Raw genomic sequence first — 23,817 nt, forward strand, 5'->3', positions numbered from 1 at the left:
TCATTTAAACACAAAACTAAAAATGAAAAAAAACAAATCACTATCCATTATTTCATTTTGGTTTTGGAGACAAATAATGAAGAAAATTATTTTTCGTTTTCTTATTTTTGTTTTTATATTGAAAAACGAATGAACGAATGATGCACGGATTGAGTCTGTATAGTCACATTTTCTTTGTGTTTTGGTCATTTTTAAGCAACTTTTCTGTATTTTACCAAAACAAATGACGATGTATGCCTCTCTTTACTGTTGGCAGGGATCAGATTAGTCAAAAATAGAGACACCTGGGACATTTCTTGTATAAAACTATGACAAATCACTGGTTTTGTTTAAATCTGCTGGGACAGGGGACTCGGGGCTCATAACTGGTACTGTCCCGGGTAAATAGGGACACCTGGTCATCTTAAACTAGTAAAAAAATAGAATTTGATAGTTCCTATAACTGCACAAAACTGACTCTTTTGAGCATTTAGCCATGTTACAATGCTGTTACTTCATCAGAAACATACCTGGAGTTGTGTTTTGTTTCATTCACACATGTTTGAGTAATCCTTTATTATTAGTCTCTCTACATCTCCAAAGCCCAAAATGCTCTGTTCCAGCTTGTGATGTCATGAAGCGGTCGTTTTCAAGTTAACAGCAACGTTTTACCTTTGATTGGCAATTCCAGGGCTGATATTATCCAAATGATTCTAGTGAAGTGGAGCACTTCCTGTATTATCACATGACACACAAGGTAGAACAGAGTATTTTCCATTCGAAGAACTCAGCCTAAATCTGCAGGATTTGTGTGTTAAACATGTGTGTATGAAACAAAACACAACTCCAGGTCTGTTTGTGATGAAGAATATTATAGCATAGATCAGAAAATAGTGTAATATGTGCTCTTTGAACAAATATATGTCACGAAAAACAAAAAAACTTTTCTTAGCAGTTTAAAGCAGACTTATTGTTCTTGTGTCTGTTATAGAGTTATAATCTATAACACTTATAGAACTTGATGTTTAATTTGGACATTTTGAATTGCAGTATAGCTTTAAAATGACTTCTCTCTTTTATGGATAGCTGCAGATCACTAGAGAGATATTTTTTATCATTTGTACCAAAATGTCTGCATGATCCTGCCAAATCTTGGAGAAAGAAGTAAATACCGAGCAGTGGGCGTGTAAATGACGTCTTGAAGATCACTCAAACATGCACGAATCACTCCAAATAATAAAAATATAGATGAATTAAACATGCACTGTGTAACTTTTCTGGTCAAGCACTCGAGCAGTTACTTGTCTACATGGAGATGTTGTTGCTTTACCTCAAGTATTACAGAGCAGAGTCCTGCACGGGTCAATTTTTGGAGACCTGCACCCACCCACGCCCGCGCAGTACAGCACTGCACCCGCACCTTAACCTGTGATTGTATCAAAGTTAAACCCACACCTGCCCGGACCTGTTAACATTCAACCCGTTACCCGCCCGTGCCCGTGATACATCACACACAAATTAAAAGTATTCTAACTGAAGCATCCTTCAGAATACGAACTGAAAAGTTACGACTTCAAGAATTACAATCACGAAATTAAATGAAACGGTTACACTTTCTCCAGTACGAATACAATTTCACAGATGCAACTCGACTGTCATCACTTCACAGGCTTTATTTCCTGAGCAGAAGAAACATTGATCGAGATGCCGGACTTTTGCGCCGCACACGCCACGGACTGAACCAGGACTGAACCAGGACTAAACCAGGACTAACCTAGGATTGATTCCAGGACTGAACCAGGACTCACTGTTTGGACAAGCTGAAGGTGTGCCCGTGTAGACCGTTGGGTGACCGCAGGCAAAATGACCGGTGCAGTGCTCCAAGCCACACGAAGTCCCGATCGCGCTTTGCGGACACCCTGCTCCACAGGCTCGGGGGTTCTCCCTCTCTCTTATGTCCATGATTAGTTCTGTTGTAGTCCTGGTTTAGTCCTGACCCGCCCGTGTGTTATTACTACCTGCCCGCATACCTGCCCATAAAATTCCAGAACGTCAAAACCAGCTCGTCTCCAATCAAACAAGCAGGAGACTCCACCAGGCCAATGTACAGGTAAGATCTATGAAGAGGCTACTCAACTCACAGTAAGAGTGCATGTTTTTAAAGGTATTTTTGAGAAATAAAAACATCCATAATTGAATACATGCAGCTAATTGTAATTCATTAATACCATATTGTGGAATATTACAGGCAAAGCAATAGCATCTCCATAGTAGCAGACCTCCAGTCTGAAAAGTTACGCAGTGCACCTTTAACACAGACTTTGATCTGATAATGTTATTTTGTAATGAATTAGTAATTACTGTCTAAAAAATTTCTATTATTGGTAATGATTTCAAGATGTAATTTTAATAACAATGAATTTAATTAGGGGTGTCAAATTATCGCGTTAATTGTGATTCATTAATTCCAGTCATATTTAGCGTGTTATGTTTTTTAATCGCTTTAATCTCATTTATAATCTCTAACTTCACTGTTTCAGTATGCGAGTTGCCTTATTATAAAATCTGATGTCTGTCCCTCAAAGAATTGTAATTTTCATTCCCGTTCTGGCCTAAATCTGCGACAAACCAGCACATTTATGAGCTCTGAAAACATGGCACGACACACACACAGAACAGACTCACCATCAGCAGAACATCCCTCGTCACAGAAAGAACACTCATGTTCCACTGAGTCGTGTCCTTTAGTCCGACAGAAGCTGAACCGCATCAGTGCACAAGAGCATTTTAAAATTTTTTTTTTTCCTCTGCTTAGTTTATGCAAATGAGCCATGCATGTTTTAAGTTTCGTTTCTGTGAGAGTTGAGCAAAGCTGCATTAAACACATTATAATGTCAAATGGGCTGATGTGGCTCTAGAGTGGTGATGGTTTATATGTTGTAAAGTTGAGTTTATTTATGCAGATTAGTAATAGTAATACTAATGCTGATACTTATTATATAAAAATGTTAATCGAACATCCATCGTTAATTCTCCCGACGATCGATTAATAAAATTTCATCGAATGCCCATCCCTAAAGGGGACATTCGCTTTCTTAAGCACTATCAAACATGGAGAAGCGGAAAGGAATTGCCTAAAATGTGTGCGAGGTTAGACCACATCCGTTAGTTTAGGCTGCTTAAAATGTTTTTATTAATGCCAAAAAAAAAAATATCCAAGACAAATGATGCATGATACGCTTACAGTCATCATTTGTATATTTTACTTTACACTCGTATTTAGTTTGCCGGACTGGGCTTTTCTCAGCAATTTTTAGGTGAGATTAAAAAATAGATTAATTAGATTAATTAATTACAGATTACAATGAATTAATCTCTCTCTTTTTTTTTTTTTTTTTATCTTTTGACAGCATTACATTTAATCTGTTCTTTACATGAAAACGTTGGAGAAAGTGGGCCCGATAACATCATTCATTCAGATTTCACATGTTTTGCTTCTTAAAATGATCACTCCCGTCAATTTCCTTTCACTGCGGGGGTCTTGAGTTGATTGCGTGTTTATCTCGGGGAACCCCTGGTGTAGAATATCCAGTCTTTCACTTAGTATTGAAATTGACTTTGAATTTCTTGTAAATAGGATTCGGGAAGTGCTTACCCGGATCGCAGGTAGACTATATCTGAAAACAGCGGCTCACGAGGGTGCTTGAGGGCGAACGACTGAGCCAACGCAATTTAACCCGCAACCTCTTCACCAGGACACGGTGGAAACAACAACAATGTAATCATGGTGTAGACATGGCTGTGTTCTGGTCTTGTCCAAGTCCAAGCCCTGGTTCATTTCAGGTTTAGTTCCTGAAAAGCGAGAATGCAGCCCAAGACTCGATTTACCTGGTATTCATGGGTTTCAGCTTCCTGTTTATAGGTAACACTTTGAGCCGGTGACGTGCGGTCAGGACAATCAAGGCAAGCAGTGGTTGACCAATAAAATCTAAAATCATCCTGTGTCAAAAGTAAAATTAAATAGTTTTGAATTATATGCAGATAATCCCGTTTTCTTCTGTCTGTTTGAAACATGGTGGAATAACAGCACCATTACACATGTGTGGAGGAACATGTTTCTGTTCTGGATCTACTCCGCTTCAGGGAAATACAAGACGTTTCTTCAGGAAATATGTAGTTTTGCATCAGTGAGAGGCAGGTGAGTGAGAGAATGCGCTTTTCTGACATGACGGGACGTGACACATCGGGCTGTATTATAAGTGAGTTTATTTTACAAGTGTGTCTGTATTATAAGTGAGTTTATACTATAAATGAGTTTGTATTGTAAGTGAGTTTGTATTATAAGTGAGTTTGTATTATAAGTGAGTTTGTATTATAAGTGAGTTTGTATTGTAAGTGAGTTTGTATTATAAGTGAGTTTGTATTATAAGTGAGTTTGTATTATGAGTGAGTTTGTATTATAAGTGAGTTTGTATTATAAGTGCACTTGTCTGACCAGTGCACTGTTGTTGTTAGTATTGTTTCGTGATCTTCATGAATGTGCATTTTGTGTAGAGCTGTCATATGTTATTCATATGGTTTCTAGATGCATAATAATAATAATAATAATAATAATAATAACATAGACATCAATAGCTGGATAAATAAGGTGTAGGAAAAGGACAAATTGTGAAAAAACAAACTGACCACAAATAATCCTGTTTGTACAAAGAGGGCGTCAAATATTAGCCAGGCCAGTTTGCAAGAACCCCGAAAGTTGTAGAACGTGCACCGGCCAATCAGTGATGAGCTGTGAATCCATGACAGGGTCCCTTTTGTGGCACAGCACAACAGTAAACAAATAGGTCAAGATGGATGTAGACGAAGACATACATTCTGTATTCTGTATTGTCAACGATTCCCGAGATCGAATATTTAAAGGAACAAAGAGAATGTTTGGTGAATTTTATCAAGGGGAGAGATGTTATTGCCCTTTTTCCTACTTGATTTGGTGCATTACATATGTCACGACCAAATAGCAGTGATTGGTTAAATTAAAAAAGTACCCGCCTACTGTCAAGCGAACGAATCCTAATGAAGGTCAGACGGTTTCCACGAAGTGATGAATCAGGCTAGTCAAATACAGTCCAATATACAAATATTAATAAACTATGTAGGTCTAGGTCTCTCTATTTTGACTCTGTATACCATTTAATAGCTCAGTCTGTATGCATTTAATATGTCAGTAAAATAAAGAAATAAATATATTTGCAATGTAGTATGTATAAATACTGGTTTTATTAAATTGTTACTGGTTAAATATCAATGTACACCCCAAATCTGCTTGCCTACGCATAAAAGTTGCCGCACACTACTGCTTTGAGCATTTCTCAGATATACTATTTTGTTTTGAATCGTTAATTACTATGGCAACCACCCATTGATAGTCCTGCAAAAGAGCGCCTATTTTACTTCTGTGGGGTAATAACTGCTAACACGTACCATATATTCACTTTTATAGTTTTGAAAATGCTATATTCTCCATGTTATTGATTTTATTGATAGGTTTGTCAAGTTACTGCATACAGTTTTGGATTATGCTTTTGTACATTGTTGCATGGGAGCATGGGTGACACACTGCTAACTGTACAGAGGGTTCAAATACGGCCTGGGAGACATCGATCAATTACTGAAACTTGTATGGATGACACCTAAAACCTCTTCAGGCATGTTCTTGACGAGGGATCGGCATTGTAACACGGCAGAAAACTCAAAAAATCAATGCTGCATAATACCCCCTCTTCAACGAATGTGAGAAATGTCTAAGAACCACTGATCTAATACCCCGAAACAACACGAGGCTATGGAGACACCTACGCATCACGGTGAGGTTCGCAGAGGCAGTGGGCGGGGTCAGGAGGCCGTTGGTGGGCATACACGTGTACGTCCCAGAATCCTCCGGGAGCAGCCTGGAGATGAGCAGGGTCCCGTCCACCATGATCTTCACGCGGGACTTTAGAGAGCTGGGAGAGAAAACAAGAAACATATTCAGATCACCATGGTACCTTTTACTGAAAATGTATGTTTCCCTCCTTTTACTCTCTGCGCTAAGTCACCCCCCTTCAGAGCGCATTACACATCTGCATGAAACTACCGCACATTGTATCAGGTTTGTGAAGTTGTAGTCTATTGTTTTGCATCATGCTTTTGTACAGATAACTGTAAAGGAGGGTTTGAATAAGGCCCGGGAGAGATCGCTAAATTACTCAAACATGCATGGATGAAAAAAGCTTTTTTGCACAATATAACCCAGAGTCCTGCAAGGGTTCATTTTTGGAGACCCGCACTTGTCCGCACTGACACAGTACAGCACCGCACCCACCCGTTAACCCATGATTATATCAAAGTTAAATCCGCACCCTCCTGGACCCGTTAACATTGAACCTGTTACCCGCCTGTACCCGTGATAAACTGGGGTCAGGCCATTAGTCCTACAGTCCAATAGTCCAGGACTAAACCAGGTCTAAACCAGGAATTAACCAGGTCTAAACAAGGACTAAACCAGGACTGAACAAGGACTTAACCAGGTCTAAACCAGGAGTAAACCAGGACTGAACCAAGAATGAACCAGGATGGAAACAGGACTAAACCAGCTCTAAACCTGGACTTAACCAGGACTTAACCATGTCTAAACCAGGACTGAACCAGGTCTAAACCAGGACTTAACCAGAACTAAACCAGGACTAAACAGAGGACTGAACCAGGACTTAACCAGGTCTAAACCAGGACTGAACCAGGATTAAACCACGTCTAAACCAGGACTTATCCAGGACTAAACCAGGACTTAACCAGATCTAAACCAGGTCTAAACCAGGACTAAACCAGGTCTAAACCAGGACTTAACCAGAACTAAACCAGGACTTAACCAGAACTAAACCAGGTCTAAACCAGGACTGAACCAGGATTAAACCAGGTCTAAACCAGGACTTATCCAGGACTAAACCAGGACTTAATCAGGTCTAAACCAGGTCTAAACCAGGACTAAACCAGGTCTAAACCAGGACTTAACCAGGACTTAACCAGAACTAAAACAGGACTAAACAGAGGACTGAACCAGGACTTAACCAGGTCTAAACCAGGACTGAACCAGGATTAAACCAGGTCTAAACCAGGATTTATCCAGGACTTAACCAGGTCTAAACCAGGTCTAAACCAGGACTAAACCAGGAGCCACCAAGCCAATCACTTCCACTGATGGTTTTATGTAATAAAAACACTAAAGTCACTCTCTCAACCTGGTCTGCCATCGTTCCGGGAAAAGACCGGGAAATGGCACTTGTTTCCAGGGCCCTGGACATGTGTCACGTATTTTTCTCCCATTTGTCATTCATTTGATTTACCTGACCCGCCCGTGTGTAATCACTACCCACCCGCGTACCTGCTCGTAAAATTCCAGAATGTTAATACCGGCCTGTTTCAGCAACTATTTGTAGGTATTCTTTGGGTACCTGACTTGGTGCAGGACTCTGATACAACCTCTTTAAAAATGGTGTTCAGACCTTTACCTGTGACACAACAAAACTGTCAAAATGTAAACAGAGCACAGACAACTTTGAATTAATGGAACAAGTGTGAATGAAACAAAATACAACTCCAATATAATATAACATGGTTAAAAGCTCCAAAAAGTCCAAATTTGGCATAATGTGTGTCCTTTAAAAACACAGCTAACATGGCAGCTATCAGGAGAAGCCAATCCCCACACGTCCATCTAAAAGCAGTAAATTTGGCTGTGGGTGAGTGTGGGAGCTGGGACACATCTCTGGAGCTGTATGCACGGAGGTGAAGGAAAGAAACACACCCACGGCATTTAGACACGCTCATATTTAGAGAAAGCAGAGGCCGAAGACAGCATCATGTAACAGCTTATGTATTCACCCTATGTACTGCGAGGAAAACTGAAAGTCCATCATATAATGTAGCTGGAAGTTTAAATGTACTTTTATATGTTTTTATCCAAGTCACAATATCGCTCATCGTTAGTGTACTCACAGTTGTATTTTTGTAGATTCATGTATGCAGTATTGCCATGCATTTGAGGCTTTGAGTTCTCAGAAAATTACAGTTTTCACCTATCACCTATCCCATACCATCGCCAAGTAACCATTTTGCAAAAATATAAAAGTTTTTTAAAGTCCTTTAAAGCTACCATCCATAATTAGACTGGCTGCACCGCCCCTGTTGCCTTCTCACATACCACCACTAGATGTCGTGTACTTTACTGCAGTCTGATCGCTCCAGCTTTGGCCTGACAGAAGAAGAGCCGAGAGCACAGGTGAGTCTGAACAAAGGCCAGGTGAGGAAGGAGGGAGGGCCCAGGTGAAGGGAGCGCTTTGTGTTGCAGTTTTGTATGAAAAGTGCTCTATAAATAAAGTCTGATTTGATTTGAGGGGCAATAGGTCATGTGATTTACAGGTAAAAAAAGAAAGAGTTGCAGATGGTAGCTTTAAATCAACAATTTCTAATAAACAAAATGTAAAATTGTGCTCTACTTTAATACTAACCCTGCGTTCGATTATCTTCCGACCCCCACTTGGACCTCAGATTAGGCATCACGTCCGAGAAGCGTATTATTATGTTTGGCATGTCGGACTACGTGGATTATGATTATGACTATTCCCTCATCTTATGAAAACGCTGCCACTTCATCTATTTTTTTAAATTTGCACTTCATTTTATGTTATGATTTCTCTTCCGTTACAACCTTAGGGACATTAACACGCATTAAATGAACTATTTGTTCAATGTTGGCCTCACCACAACACCGACTCCCACACCCATAAGCAGTGATACGGACACAGTAAAGTTCTGCAGTGATACGAGTGACTGAAATTATCATTTAAACCACCAAAGTGTCCAAACACAATGAAAACACTTCATATTTACACGTCACAGTGGGCGCAGTCATGTTGGATTCTGACTCAGAATCCTTGCTTGGTCAACTTTTTTCGCCACTGGGGTTTGACTCGCACCATTCCAGGAAAAGGGGCGTGTCACGCGTGTCGTTAGGCAACTTCCGGGAAAAAAAGATTCGGAATGATAATCGAACGCAGGGTAAACACTAGAAATTAGGGGTGGGACATTCACACGTTAATTACGAATAAATATAATTATAAATGCGAAACAATGTGGAACATTTGTCAATGCCCTATGTCGTGGTACGCCAATTATACTGACGCACACTGTTCAGACTACAACAATCCATGAGCGTGATATGAAACAGCTCTGGGTGTGCTGGATGGTAAATTTCTCTTTAAAAAAGCGTTGTTTATTGCAAACTGTGCAGAGAAGAGTTTGCACATCACAGAAGCACCTCCAGGTCTAAACCAGGACTGAACTTACGCCGTGTCATTAGTGGATTATAAATATACACGCCGCAACCCCAGAGCTGATCGCCAGGACTAAACCAGGAACACCAGGACTAAACCAGGACTACACCAGGACTAAACCAGGACTTAACCTGGTCTAAACCAGGACTAAACCAGGACTAAACCAAGACTGAACCAGGTCTAAACCAGGACTTAACCTGGTCTAAACCAGGAGTAAATCAGGTGTAAACCAGATCTAAACCAGGACTAAACCAGGTCTAAACCAGGTCTAAAAAAGGATTTAACCAGGTTTAAACCAGGACTAAACCAGGACTGAACCAGGTCTAAACCAAGACTTAACCAGGACTAAACCAGGACTAAACCAGGACTTAATCAGGTCTAAACCAGGTCTAAACCAGGACTAAACCAAGACTGAACCAGGTCTAAGCCAGGACTTAACCAGGTCTAAACCAGGACTAAACCAGGTCTAAACCAGTTTGCACATCACAGAAGCACTTTCACCCTACAACACCATTTAAATGCAAAACATGTCACAGCGAGCACAGAAACCGCTGGAGCTGTTGGCATGAGCAGTTCTGGTCCGAGTACAAACGAGAGGCGTCTGCAGCCCAAACTCCAACAAACAACAGGCTTCAGGAAGTAAAAGAGTAAATGAGTAAGACATTGTTTTGCGATTACAAAGCCCGTAATAAATTAGATTATTTTACCCCACTGCTACTAGAAATACATTTACATTTTTCATTTTATCACATTTATCGCCATACTGTGAACAGAACTGCTCTTAAACAGTACAAAGAACTACTCATCTGAACTCGTGTACATCTCAGAGAACACATTTCCGCGCACACTGTAGCATTAGCAAAAAGGTCAAGTGAGTCATTTACAGTACGTGCTCTGGTATGTGCCTCCGCTCGTACAACACTATTTAAATCAGCACGAGCATGTGGCTAATGTTAACAGAAGCTAATGAACACCATATTGCTTGAAGTTGTTGTGATGGCAGGGGCACGCTAATGAGACTTGGACCGCACAGAGTCATCCGCACACAGCTGACACTACCGAGGAAGAACTGACTAATTGTTATTTAATAGACCCAAGGAAAATGTTAATGTCCGTGTGATTCATAGTTACGAGAAATTACCAGATCGTATTGAGTTACCGGTAAGAAGTTTCATTAAATGTCACATTTTGTTGGTTGATGGATTTATTACTTGTTGTTTCCTCATCACAAACAGAATTGAAGTTGTGTTTTGTTTCATTCACGCATGTTTAACTCACAAACCCTGTATATTTAGGCTGAGTTCTTCTCCCAAACTAAAAACACTCCTAAAACCACACCGTGTGATGTCATACAGGAAGTGCTCCACACACCTTCACTAGAATCATTTGGATGATTTCAGCCCTGGAATTGCTGATCTCTGCTGAACTAAAGGTAAATGGGAGCAGTTACAGTATGTTGCTACAACCTGATACAATGCATCTCTCCTGTTAAGGTTAATGTAAAAACTGTGCGCTGTCCCTGTCTCATTAAATAAAATAAAGTAAATCTTCCGCACTATAGGGGCACTTAAAAGCCTTTAATTTCATCAAATCAACTGCGCCCCTTATAATCCAGAGCGCCTTTTATATGAATTTATTCGAGTGTCTTAGTACGACTTTAGTAAACTACAAAGCCGCTCCACTTACAGCATTACAGCTCCTGTAGTCAGGAGCATCAGGAGTAATACATCCTGTGATTCCTTTTACTATCAAAATGCACCTGTCAAGAGACACGCTTACAATTAATTTGGAATCTACCGCTTCATGACATCATAAAGTGGAATAGAGCATTCAGTATTTGGCCGCTCCTCATTTCAATTCTCTGCAGCAAGTGGGTAGAACCTAGTCAGGCTGGCACCACCTAGTGCCTCCGCTCAACTTTATTTCTCTCCAGCAACTAGGTCAGGAATCAGAATACACTAGACAGTTCACAAAAACCCCGGAAGTGCGAGTTCGGGCACCAGAGCCAGACATTCTGTGTTGGCAATGTTTTCCAAGATCGAGGATTAAAATCAGGAACAAAGAGAATGTTTGGTGAATTTTATCAAGGGGAAAGACATTATTGCCCTTCTTCCTACAGGATTTGGGAAAAGCTTCATATACCAGTTAACCCCTTTAGCGGCGCATTACATACGTCACGACCAAATAGCAGCAACTGGTTAAATAAAAAAAGTACCAGCCTAACGTCAAGAGAACGAATCCTAAAGCTGCGAGGTCAGACGGTTTCTACAAAGTGAAACCGGCTGATGAATCAGACAAACATATCTGAGTTCTTCTCTTAAACAGGAAGTGCTCTGTTTCATCTTGTGATGTCATGTGGGTAATACTGTGTTTTTAAACTCATGAGATGATTTCAGTCCTGGAACTGCCAATCTTTCCGCGAAGTGAAACTGGCTGATGAATAAGGTTAAACTGGAACCACCTTCAACAAACTTTACATTTTATTTCATTTTTACCTCTGTCGACTTTTAAAAACTCCATCCAGAGTATTATATAGGATCATTGCACACGCTTTTAACTCTTTTATATCTTTAATCTGCAAATGTGTCACTGTCTCATGTTTCTATTCACTGTTTCATGTTATGATTGATATGTACAAAATACACTATTCTGTTTGTGCTGATTTATGCTGCCTCTTGGCCCGGTCATGGTGAAAGGTGTTCTCAATTGACTTACCTGATAAAATATTAAATAAATAAATAAAAATAACATGCCAATTGGATCAAATTGAGCATCAGTGCAGTTATAGAGTGTTTTACAATTTACAACAGAACAACAACTAGAATAAAAATAAAACACAGACAGCCTTAACTTCACAAGCAACTATTAATTTTAGATTGAAAACAAAAGGATGATTTAATGGATGAATGAGATAGAGCCCCTGTCCTGAGTCTCCGCCAAGACATCACATCCATCCATTTCTTTATTGTATACCATTGTTGTGGCATGGTCCTGGCTGGTGAATCACTTTTTAAAGGTTCTGTATTACCCAAATTGACTCTTGTAAGATTTTAGCCAGGTTATACTGTCGCTTCCTCCTCAAAAACATGCCTGGAGTTGTGTTTCATTAACACATGTTTGTGTTATGCTTTATAGCAGTCTGTCTACATCTCCAAAGTTGAAATTGTTGGATTTCAAATTTAAAGCTCCCTTTTACCTTTTGTCCAGTAGAGATCAGCAATTCCAGTTCCAATTGTCTGAGGAAATTGTCCTTCTACCGCGTAAATAGAACCGTGATGACATTGTTCTATAAAACGTTTGTGGAATCAGTTTGAACTTTTTCACTGGTCTCATAGTTTGAGAGCATCTCTTCCAAAAACAAGAACTCTCTGAATCAGTGGGTTAAATGGGCGAGTAAGATGAGTGTTCATCTTCAGAGCAGCCAGAACTCCCTGTACTCAAGACAGTTACAGCGAATGTCCCAGAGGATTCTAAAAGACATGCAGCATCCTCTAAACTCAGAGTTTCAGCTGCTTCCCTCTGGTCAGAGGCTTTTAGTCCCAAGATCTAGAACGAATCGTTTTAAAAGGAGCTTCATTCCAGCTGCTATTGTACTTATGAATAAACTGTAAACTATTTATCGATTTTAATACTCTGTCTTGGAAAACTGTGTTTTTTAATATATTTAATATTTATTGTGATGTTTTGCTAAGCGTGATGAATGAATGATTTATTTATGGATCAATACCATTCTGCACTGGAGCTCTGGAACACTTTATTTGTAATTGTGTTTTATATGTTATGTAGAGATTTTTGGGGGGGTTGCCTTGTCACAATCAAACAAAAAAGATATGTTTTGTATAATTTCTAATCTTTTTGTAATTATTTTATTGACTCTTTTGTTCCAATATTGCTGGTTTAATTGAATGTTGAAAAGAAAAAGAAATGGGCTACATTTAATGTCCAAATAGGCGAGTTATGGATCCTTTAATTGCTGCTTCATTGTTTAAAACTTCAGTAATACTAATTGTTCAGAGGCACGATCACTACAAAGGTTTGTTTCTCAAACACTGGTGTAGACTGTGGATGAATGAAATGTGGGACCAGCCTCTCAAATCTGCAAAACAAATTTACCTACGGGTACAAATAAAGCAACTTAACCTAACATCACAGAACGGAGTGTTTTCAGTTTAAGAAAAGAACTCATCTTAAATTTAGCCTGATTCATCAGCCGGTTTCACTTTGTGGAAACCTTGCAGCATTAGGATTGCTCGACGGTAGGCGGGTACTTTTTTATTTAACCAATCGCTGCTATTTGGTCGTGACGTATGTAATGCTCTGCTAACAGGGCTGGTGTATTAAGCTTTTCCTAAATCCCGTAGGAAGAAGGGCAATAACGTCTTTCCTCTTGATAAAATTCACCAAACATTGTCTTTGTTCTGGCTTTAAATCCTTGATCTTGGGAATCGTTGCCAACACAGAATATATGGCTCTTTACTGTTTGGTTGGTGCCTGTACTCTCACTTTCAGGGTTTTTGCGAACTGTGTAGTGTATTCCGATTTCTGACCTAGTCGCTGGAGAAAAATGAAATTGAGCGGAGGCACTAGGTGGCACCAGCCTGATTCATCAGTTAGTTTCACTTCGTAGAAACCGTCTGACCTTGCAGGAACTTTTTATCATTTAACCAATAATTGCTATTTGGTCGTCAAGTATGTAGTGCACCGCTAACAGGGCTAACTGGTATATTAAGCTTTTTCCAAAATCTTGTAGGAAGAAGGACAATAACGTCTTTCCCCTTGATGAAATTCACCAAATATTCCCTTTAAATTCTCGATCTCGGGACTCGTTGCCAACACTGAATGTATGGCTCTTCGCTGATTGGTTGGTGTCTGAATTTGCACTTCCAGGGTTTTCTGCGAACCGTCTAGTGTATTTTGATTCCTGACCTAGTTGCTGGAGAGAAATGAAATTGAGGGGAGGCACTAGGTGGCACTAGCCTGGCTACCTTAAATATGCAGGACATGTGTGAATGAAACGAAACACAAGTCGTGATAAGGAAACATCGCAACATAGATCAGAAAGTCGCGTTATATGTGCCCTTTAATAAGATATTGATTAGCTTATTTTTGACTTTTACAATCTGTAACAAGGGCAAAACTAACTTTCCATTACTACGTGAAAAAGTTGGGTCCAGCCCCTTTAAAATATGAAGAGAATTTGGAAGAAAAATCTGATCTTTTTTGCGAAACTTCCAGCCTTAAAACTAAATCTTGCTAAATGGCACCTGTTGGACTGGTCGTGCTTTTTGTAAGAGCATTTGTGTGATTCTCAGTGGGAGGATGAGGAGGCCGTTTTGAACCATTTCCCATCATGCTCGGCGCCTCTCCCGGATACAACTGCTTTAGAGAAACCTCTCCTCACCACGAGCTCCGTCTGTTCCTCCTGGCTCCAATTCTCGGCTATTTCAATTTTCTTTTTAAAGTGATTCCGCAATAGGATTTGAATTCTATCTCGGCTCCCTGTCTTCCGGCCGGGGTAGTGAATTCATTACAGCTGGAGATGGTAGTGAAATTTGGATGAAGAAATGAGAGATTCGCAATTCCCAATGATATCACATCTGACAGATAATTTTTAACAAAGTGGGGAAGGAAATGCGCAATGACTTCCGATTTACTTTAGAATCATTTCGGATGGTGAAATGGTTACATCACTTTTTACAGTTTAAGGTATTATCTATGTGAAGTTTTTATTTTATATTGATACTTTGCAGCTAATGTCGTCAGCGTTTCCTGGGGGTGTGATGCTAACTGAAAGCACTACTCTGTTACAAACTCAGATACTCGAGTTAGACTTTAATCTGAGCTGAACACAATCTGACCAAAAGGATTTGACTTAGTTGGAATAACAAAAGGTGAGATGATTTGTGCGTTTAAACAATGTCAAATAACATTTTTCGGTTGGGATCCTTCACATTGCTTCTGTGGATATGTCATTGCTCTGCCTAGAATGTTCCACAGTGTGACTTAAAACAGTTCTACCTTACATTTATTCAATTACAGGTGGTTTTATAGCTCAGAAACACATAGAGACATTCTAACTGTGAGCAGCGTTGCATCGCCACAGATCTGACCTGTAACTTGGTCTGGTTCAGTTTCCATGAAGACAGAAAGGTTTAATGCCATACTGGGAAACATTTTAGACAAAGCAATAACATCTCCATTAAGAAAAGCGTTTGACGAAGTTACACAATGTATCTTCAAATCCATTTTGTATTTTTTCTTGAGTTTTCAGACTATCTTAAAACTTTTTTGTCACTGTTTGTTAACGTATGCATTGTGTCACCACGGTAACTTCTGAATATTCTGGAAATAGAAGGGTTTCAGTCACGTGATCACGATGATGCATGAATTTCAGGTGGAGGGCAGGAAGTGAAGACAAACATGACAAACAAACACGGCTCTGGAGAACACAGATATGGAGAAGAGTTCTTATTGTAAGGATTTAGAGCCAGTAGCAAGGCAAAAGTACGAGCAGTTAGTCGACAAATATATTGGACGTGACCCCATCTGATGAAAATGAGGGCATTTTCCACTAAAGTAAAAGATTTGCTGACAATCGAGGCAGTGGATATCACAAATTACCTAGTTCTCCAGACATCATTCTACATCAGACAACAGATGAAGGGGTACAAAAGTTTGGAGGCAAATAACTTTTTTTGTCAGTGGATGTGTCCTCAACCTTGGTGCAAAACGCCTAAATGATGATTATCGTTTGGTCTTCGCCGGGGTGAGTGTTTCTCTTATTTTATGTGTATAGACCCTCATGGAAAAAACTGCAGTGTATCGGCAGTGACCGATCTATCCGAACTATTTAATGTCAACAAATGTCGTTAGCCGTTAGTTGTTATTGATTTGTTTATGTTTAGGTAAACCACAAAAAACAACCTATCTTTGTAAAATACCTTTGAGAAAGTGGTCACTGCAGACACGAGCATTTGCGGATTCTGCTCCTCCCGACCGCAAACGTAGGTTTGTAATCCACTTTTTGTTTTTCAAAAATCGCTTTTCCTTCTCTAAGTTAGAACGATTGGCACATCCGTAAACTACACAACACATAGCCATTTTCCAGAAAAAGACACAACAGCTTCCTCCAGTTAGTTCACGTCCTGCCCTCCATCTGATTTCTCGTGCTGACAAACGTAGCCCTGTGACGTCACGTGAAACCCAGCTATAGAGAACACCCCCAGTATGATGTCACTGCAAAGTAGACTATCAATATGAGCTGGCTTATAGATCTGCCTAAAGAATATACACAGAGCTTCATTTGAACGCTATACTATGATACGATGATATTGCAGCTCCCCCCTCTCTGGCCTTGACTCTAAATCCATCTACCGCCTCCGACTGGTTCAGAACGCAGCAGCTCGGCTCCTCACTGAGTTAACATCAACACATGACCCTTGTTTTATCCTCCCATCACTGGCTCCTGTGTGTTTTAGAATCTATTTTAAGATTTTACTGACCACTTTCAAAACACGTTTAGGTCTTGCACCAAGTTACATTTCAGAACGTTTAACCCGTACGAGCCTCCCGCAGCTTTAGATCCTTCGGCAGATCCCTGTGGATGTTCCAAAGTCTAGGCTCTGGACGAAGGTGTTGGAGCCTTTTCAGTCCGGGTGCCTCGGCTTTGGAACGACCTGCCTGAGGAGATAAGGCTCACACTATCACTATCATCTTTAAAACTCATTTTTATTGGTTGACCTTCCTTTAAATGTTGTATGGAGGATTTTTTTTTATTTATTTTTTGGTTTCAAATTGTCAGTGAAAGTTTAAAACACCATTACAGAGATGCAGCAGCCTTGTAATTATGATGACCAAAAAAAAAAAAAAAAGAATGAAAATCTATCAACTGTGGACATAGTGAGGCCAGATCAACATCAACCAATAGATAACGAGGCTACCTCATTTTCTATTGACTGTTACGTTGTCAATCATACTTCCTACGTTTCTAGTGTAACTGACATGCCAGCGCACGGGGATTATGTGGTTTTGCAATGGTTCTTTTCAAACTGTATCTTCCTCGCAGTTTGCACAAAGTTTGTTGCGATGGCGGACGAGAATCCATGACCAGTTCGCCGCAAAAGAAAGAAGAAGAGAAGGGGAAAGGGAGCAAAGCCAAACTGAGGTGATTCTTGGAGATCTCTTCCAGCGATGGTGCGAATGAAACAGACGAAGGTTCTAAAAACTGAGGCGTCGGTCGCTAAATTATTTCTAGACAGGTCACTTCAACAGTAATTTTGAACACACACTGACAGTAAACAAGCGTGATTTCTAGATTAAGGAGGCGGGAGGAGGTGTTTCTACTGAGGGAGCTGTGGAGAAGGAAGGTAGTGTCACGCATGCACAACATTTGAAAAAGGACTGTCGCTGTATGTCTTTTCCCTTAAAAAATACTCTATACATCCTTTAACTGGTTTTAGCTTGATTTGATTCCTTATTTCTTTTTATTCTATTTCTTTTTTATATATATATATTTTATTGGATTGTTTGCATAATTAGCTGATTTGTATGCTTTCTGGATGGATATTTTTATTCGTTTTGCATTGTTCTTTGCTGCTTGTACAGCACTTTGTAAACCTTGTCTTTAAAAGTGCTTTATAAATAAAGATTAAATTTTTTATTTTATATGGACTCTGCCCAAAATGTGACTGCACAGCTCTCTTACACAATTGTAGTAAAACATAAATTCAATATAATCAAATAAATAATCATTAAATCAATCAAATCTACCCTCCTTATCAGCCCTCCTTAGTGCTCGCCTCTCCACGGATCTGCAACCGTGCAACTTCTAAAGATATTCACGAAAGGTTCATTTTTGTTCTGTGAATGTGGCTTTTTTAGTATCGATACCTGCTCAAATGAGTATCTAGTTTCGATATTAGTTTTAGTATCAATTAGTGTGTGATTTTCAATACTTTTGCCAAAACTAATGCCAGAAAAGTTACATAATTCACCTTTGATTGAATCTGTGAGGTTGAAAGTTCACACAGTCAATCACAAAAAGTCCTACAGATAACCTTTGAGTCACACGCTACCTTTTCCACATTTATAAGTTTTTCATAACTTTCTCTCCTGCAGGAATCCAGTTCTGTTTCATCACCCGGCGCTCTATTAATGCAACACTTTGGAGAGTCACTGTTCTGTTGACTTGTACAATATGAGCCTTTGATTTGGCACCTCCTGCTAGCACGCTCTGTACCGCCGCATTAAACTGCACTTAAATGGAAGACACACATCCTGACCTATAAAAGTATGTTATGTGAAGGTGAATGCTTTCATAAAACTCAAATAAAGTTCTATGTTGAAAATAATATGTGTTGGAGTAACAGTCAAATAAGGTTGCAGTTAAGATGAGAATACAACGGTGACTGGCACTTTAGAAAATGGGGGAGGTAGAGGTTGTTTAGAAAGACTTGCATTTTTGAAACCTGAGTACAGTGTTTCGTTTTTATACTGAAATGGCAAATACATTCTGATTCTGTCTTTAAAGAAAGTGTGTGTAGCCTGTGCTCTTACTGTTTAAAAAAAATAAATAAAAAAGCTGCAGAGGCTGCACTAGCACTGACTCATTATTGACTCGCATTGATTTTAAAATTCTTTTATTTGCTTTTAAAAGGCTTCATGATATGGCCTCTCAGTAGCTGTCTGAGCTGCTTCTACCTCACTCCCCCTCTCGTGCTCTCAGGTCAGCAGATCAGGCTCTCCTCATGTCCCAAAGACCAGAAGAAAACAGAGACGACTGGAGATCTGCATTTGCAGTGGCTGCTCCAAGGCTGTGGAATCAGCTCCCTCTGCACTTCAGACTGACTCACTCATTACCTGTTTTTAAGGCTATGTTTATATGATGATGGTCTGAACAGAAGACGCAAAAGTGGCTTCACTTTTTATTCCATGTTTAGACGAGTGTTTTCAGGAGGAAATGTGTGTGCATATGGTGACACAAAAGTGTGTGGAATTCGATTGGATATGCATGGACTTAAAGCAACAAGGGCATATTTGGACATACGGAAGTTTTCACGCCACGCATTTTTATCAGCTACTCCACAAACTTGTCCCACCATCGACTGGTTCTCCAGGTCTTATCCATATCTGTCTGGCTCGCATGTGACGAACTGGTGCATCCAGAATTTGACAGAGGTGCTTGCAAATACTTCTCTGTTCACTAATAGTATCTCTGCAGATTCTCTACATTTGTTGGGAGCCTCCTGTAAGTTTATTAGAGCTGCCAGAACAGCCTGAAGGTCCAACGCATGGAAATGATCCGACATGTTTGTTTCTGTGTACTGTATGTATGTGACATAAACATGTACGCGACGTGAGCAGATCTGACCAGAGTTTTGCGTCTTGAGCAGTGTAGACAGAAACACTACGGCGGAGTGTATTCAACTTTTCCACTCTTGAGAGTGGTTTCAGATTTTTGACTTTTTAAGCCCCAAAAACACTGTCACCTTCGAAACGATGGGTACTTCAGATAAAATATTTTGTTGTTTTTACCCACAAGCGTTCTTGTGTAAACGGGCCCTTAGTCTAGGGTGACCAAACATCCATTTTCCCCCGGACATGTCCGTTTGTTGCATCCTGTCCCGGGCGTCTGGATTTCTTTTTTTTATGTGATGCAAATGTCCGGGTTTTCATTACCTTTCATTGGGACCATTAAACTGACAGGCTCTCGTAGCTGTCTGTGCACTCAGAAGGAGAGAACAGACACAAACGGTCAGCCTGCCATATGCCGAAGCATGACTTGTACAATGACTTGTACAAGAAATTCTCAGTTTTCTGTCCCGCTCAGGACAAGTGGGAGGCCATGTGCACAGGTTGCGAGGTGAGTGTAGCTCTATGTCGAAGCTCCACCCCCACCCCCGGTAAGGTGTCCGGGTTTTCAGAAACGGAAATATGGTCACCCTACCTAAGTCCCTCCTAAAAATCCACTTTTTCTCCTTGGCTTTTAACACAGTTTGAGTGTTGACTTTTTACTTGTATTTGTTTTGTATTCTATTTTACCTGTACCTGTACTGTATTTGTCACCGTTTATCTGTTTGTGTAGAGCACTTTGGCCAACTGTGTTGTTTTTAAAGTGCTCTAGAAATAAAGCTGAGTTGAGAGAGTTGAGTAGTGCAGCCTCTGAGGGAATTCTGGAGGTTCTGGGCTTTCACATGAGGCCTGTCCATATATATGGAGAATTAGACAAACTTGTATGTGTCCTCCGTCTGCAGGTTAAAGCTCAGCTGTGACTGTAACACCTTTTTAAAACAATACAAGTGCAGGCTACACACAGTTCCTTGAGGTAGCCATTTGTCTCTGTTCCTTCTTCTTCCTGCAGCAACAGCATTTAGCAAACACTGCATTCATTTCTCATACACGCTAGTTAATTGCCGCTTTACAATACAAGTACTCTCATTTAGCTTGATGGCTCTTCAACTCAATTGCGCGATGACTCTACGACTCACAGCCCGTCTGCCACGCACCGACGCCCAACGTTCCTTTTCATCCAGCTTCACCTGTCCAAGCGAGAACTGTCGGTTTGTCTGTAGTCTTTCACCTCTGAAGTTGCCAGGTTGGAGAAAAGTAAAGCTGCCTTATGCAACCGTGTGAACCTTTTTCTGTCTGTCAGTGGAGTGATGCCATCCCACTTCAAAGACACAGACTTGACTCTAACTAGCTCCAACAAACCTCCACCATTAAAATATAATGTACAGGTGGTCTGCAAACTTAAGAGTAATTTGACACTTTTGGGGAGTTGATTTAAACTTTTCACACTTACTCGATGTGGTAGACGTTCTCGTGGCCCTTGTGCCACACGTAGGTCATGTTGGGCGGGTCGGACGTGGCCTGGCACTGCAGCAGAGCGTCCTGGGACATGTTGAGCTGGGTGTTTTTGGGCGGGATGATGATCACGGGAGGTCCTACAGAGAAAAAGAAATGTTTGTATTAAAGCGATGCATAATTCAAAGTGTTCGGTTCACCAAATTGATTCATCTGATCGTTTGGAAAGACTTAAAGGTGACAGTTTGGTATTAAAATTGTCTATCTTCATGCAAACTAAACCAGACCAAGTTACAGGTCAGATCTGTGGAGAACGACCCCGGTCACAGTCAGAATGTCTATTTTTCTAGGTATTTTTGAGCTATAAAACCACCTGTAATTGAATAAATGTAAGGTAAAGCTGTTTATTGTCATACTGTGGGACATTCCAGACAGAGCAATGACATATCCATGGAACCAAAACTTACTTACTTACAAAAAAGTACACAGTGCATCTTTAAATGATGCAAAGACTGTATTCTTAACATTCTGAGTTCCCCCTCTTTTTGATTTCCGTGCTTCAGAGCGCTACCACAACATAATCACCGTGCATCTTGCTAATGAAACTACTGCACATCGCATCAGGTTTGTGAAGTTGTAGTGTACTGTTTTGGAAATTCACGGAGAATTGTCGTGTGGGAGCGTGGGTAATGTTGATTTGTAGAAGAAGCATTGGACAGAATCTTACAGCTAACCCTAACCAAAAGGAGGGTTTGACTAGGGCCTGAGAGAGATCACTAGATTACTCAAACAAGCACGAATGACATCTAAAACCTCTTCGGGCATGTTTTTGATGAGGGAACAGCTTTATAACATGGTACAAAGCTGCATGATTTCACCCAATAATGCCCCATTAATGACTAATTTAACCCTTCCAGACCTAAGAGCAATTTTAGTACATTTGTCCTCGCCTGGATTTTTTTCTTAATTTTGCTATTAAAACTCTCCCTTGTACCTCCTAATGAAGTGTTATTCAGTACAGCCTGTTATTTCACAATCTGCTGTTATAGTTGTGTCATATGGTTGTAATAAAAGCTACAGGACCAGAAATACAAATGAAAAAAAATAAAATAAAAAATTTATACTCTTTCATACAAAACACCCAGCAAACATGTATAAACAACTTTATGAACATAAAAAATACTTAATTTAGGGCCTTAGCTACAAAAGTGCAAAATATCAAGTTTCTAAGTAAACTAAAATATCCTTATTGCCCTCAAAACAAAAAAAAGGTGCAATCACCCCATTACTTTCCTGGTGCCAGTCACGGAAACAGCTCCTTCCATGGTGTTTATTACATTTTTATTTGTACATTTTGAGTGAAATAAACCGTTAAAAAAAAATTACAATCCATCCATTTTCTTCCGCTTATCCGGGGCTGGGTCGCGGAGACAGTAGCAACTTTATTTGTTTAGCACATTTTATAAACAAGACCGTTTCCAAAGTGCTTCACATAGCAATGTAAAACATTTTACTTACAAAAAATAAAATAAAATCTGCTGAATTATGTTCCAGCCAAGAGGAAACTAATAGAATAAATAAATAAAATAATAATAGTAAAATAAATGAACAAAAATAATAAAATCAATACATAAAAGCAGTACTAAAAAAATAAAATAGATAAAGACAATAAATAAAAGACACAAAGGAGCACACAACTCACGCGGTGTTAAATAGCAATAGATGGTAAATGGTCACATTTTTCTATAGCGCTTTTCCACCTTCAAGGCACTCAAAGCGCTTTACAACAAGGAACCACTCGCCCATTCACACACACATTCACACACCAGTGTACAAGGTGGGTTAAGTGTCTTGTCCAAAGACACAACGACAGCATTCATCTGTGGGAGCTGGAATCACACCAGCCAACCTGTGGGTCAGTGGATCTGTCCGCTCAACCTGTGATGTTTTTATGTCGAGAGCTGGAATCGAACCACCAACCTTCAGATCAGTGGGCGAATGCTCTACCAACTGAACTACTGCCGCCCAATTTCACAGACCAAGATGCAATTTGCCATTTGCCATTTATTTGAGAAATAACCGCACTTAGAGCAGCTTTTTCAATTACAAACACAAAAGCTCAGAGCATGGACCATTTTGACTCTTTGACTCATTTACACTCTTTGGCAAAGTTTAGGCCAATCAAAATGGATGGCGCACATGAGTTTGGCAGAAAACAAAGTTCCTATTGGACACTTGTTTTCCCTACGTCATCACGCACCATAAGTGTGATGTAGGATAATGCTGAAAATATGCTCGGACAGCAGCAACTCTCAGCTTTTCAAGAAAAAAAAAGTAAGTTTCTATCTTTTATGGTTGGAAAGTTATGTTCTGGAAGGGTTAGTAATAAAAGAGAGAAGAACCTGAAGATGTAGAGTTTGTGTTTTTAATGTGTGAATGAAACTAAACACAACTCCAAGTGTATTTGTGATGAGGAAACATTATAACATAGATCAGAAAGTGGCGTAATGCGGGTCCTTTAATGGACTCGTCTAATCAACAAAACTCCATAAAGACAAGCCCCATTCATCACAAAAGTTACACAGTACTCCTTTAATTTGCTAAGTGAGACTGGCCACTCGCATACCCCCACTTCAATCGCTTAACTTAACTACCATTTAGAGCTTAG

At 39.9% G+C, this 23,817-nt stretch overlaps 1 protein-coding gene across 1 annotated transcript in view; it reads right to left on the reverse strand.

The window, feature by feature from the left end:
- Nucleotides 1–23,817, reverse strand: part of igsf9a (immunoglobulin superfamily, member 9a) — a 242,568-nt gene that overhangs the window by 86,068 nt on the left and 132,683 nt on the right. The window contains exons 7-8 of the mRNA XM_020919260.2: nt 21,148–21,289; nt 5,836–5,981 (exon numbers count right to left, since the gene is read on the reverse strand). Of these exons, the coding sequence (XP_020774919.2) occupies nt 5,836–5,981; nt 21,148–21,289 (288 nt within the window). The remainder of the gene's footprint in view (nt 1–5,835; nt 5,982–21,147; nt 21,290–23,817) is intronic.

Source organism: Boleophthalmus pectinirostris, unplaced genomic scaffold, assembly GCF_026225935.1.
Source record: "Boleophthalmus pectinirostris isolate CB_2022bp ecotype Guang Dong unplaced genomic scaffold, ASM2622593v1 HiC_scaffold_18, whole genome shotgun sequence".
Taxonomy (NCBI): Eukaryota; Metazoa; Chordata; class Actinopteri; order Gobiiformes; family Gobiidae; genus Boleophthalmus; species Boleophthalmus pectinirostris.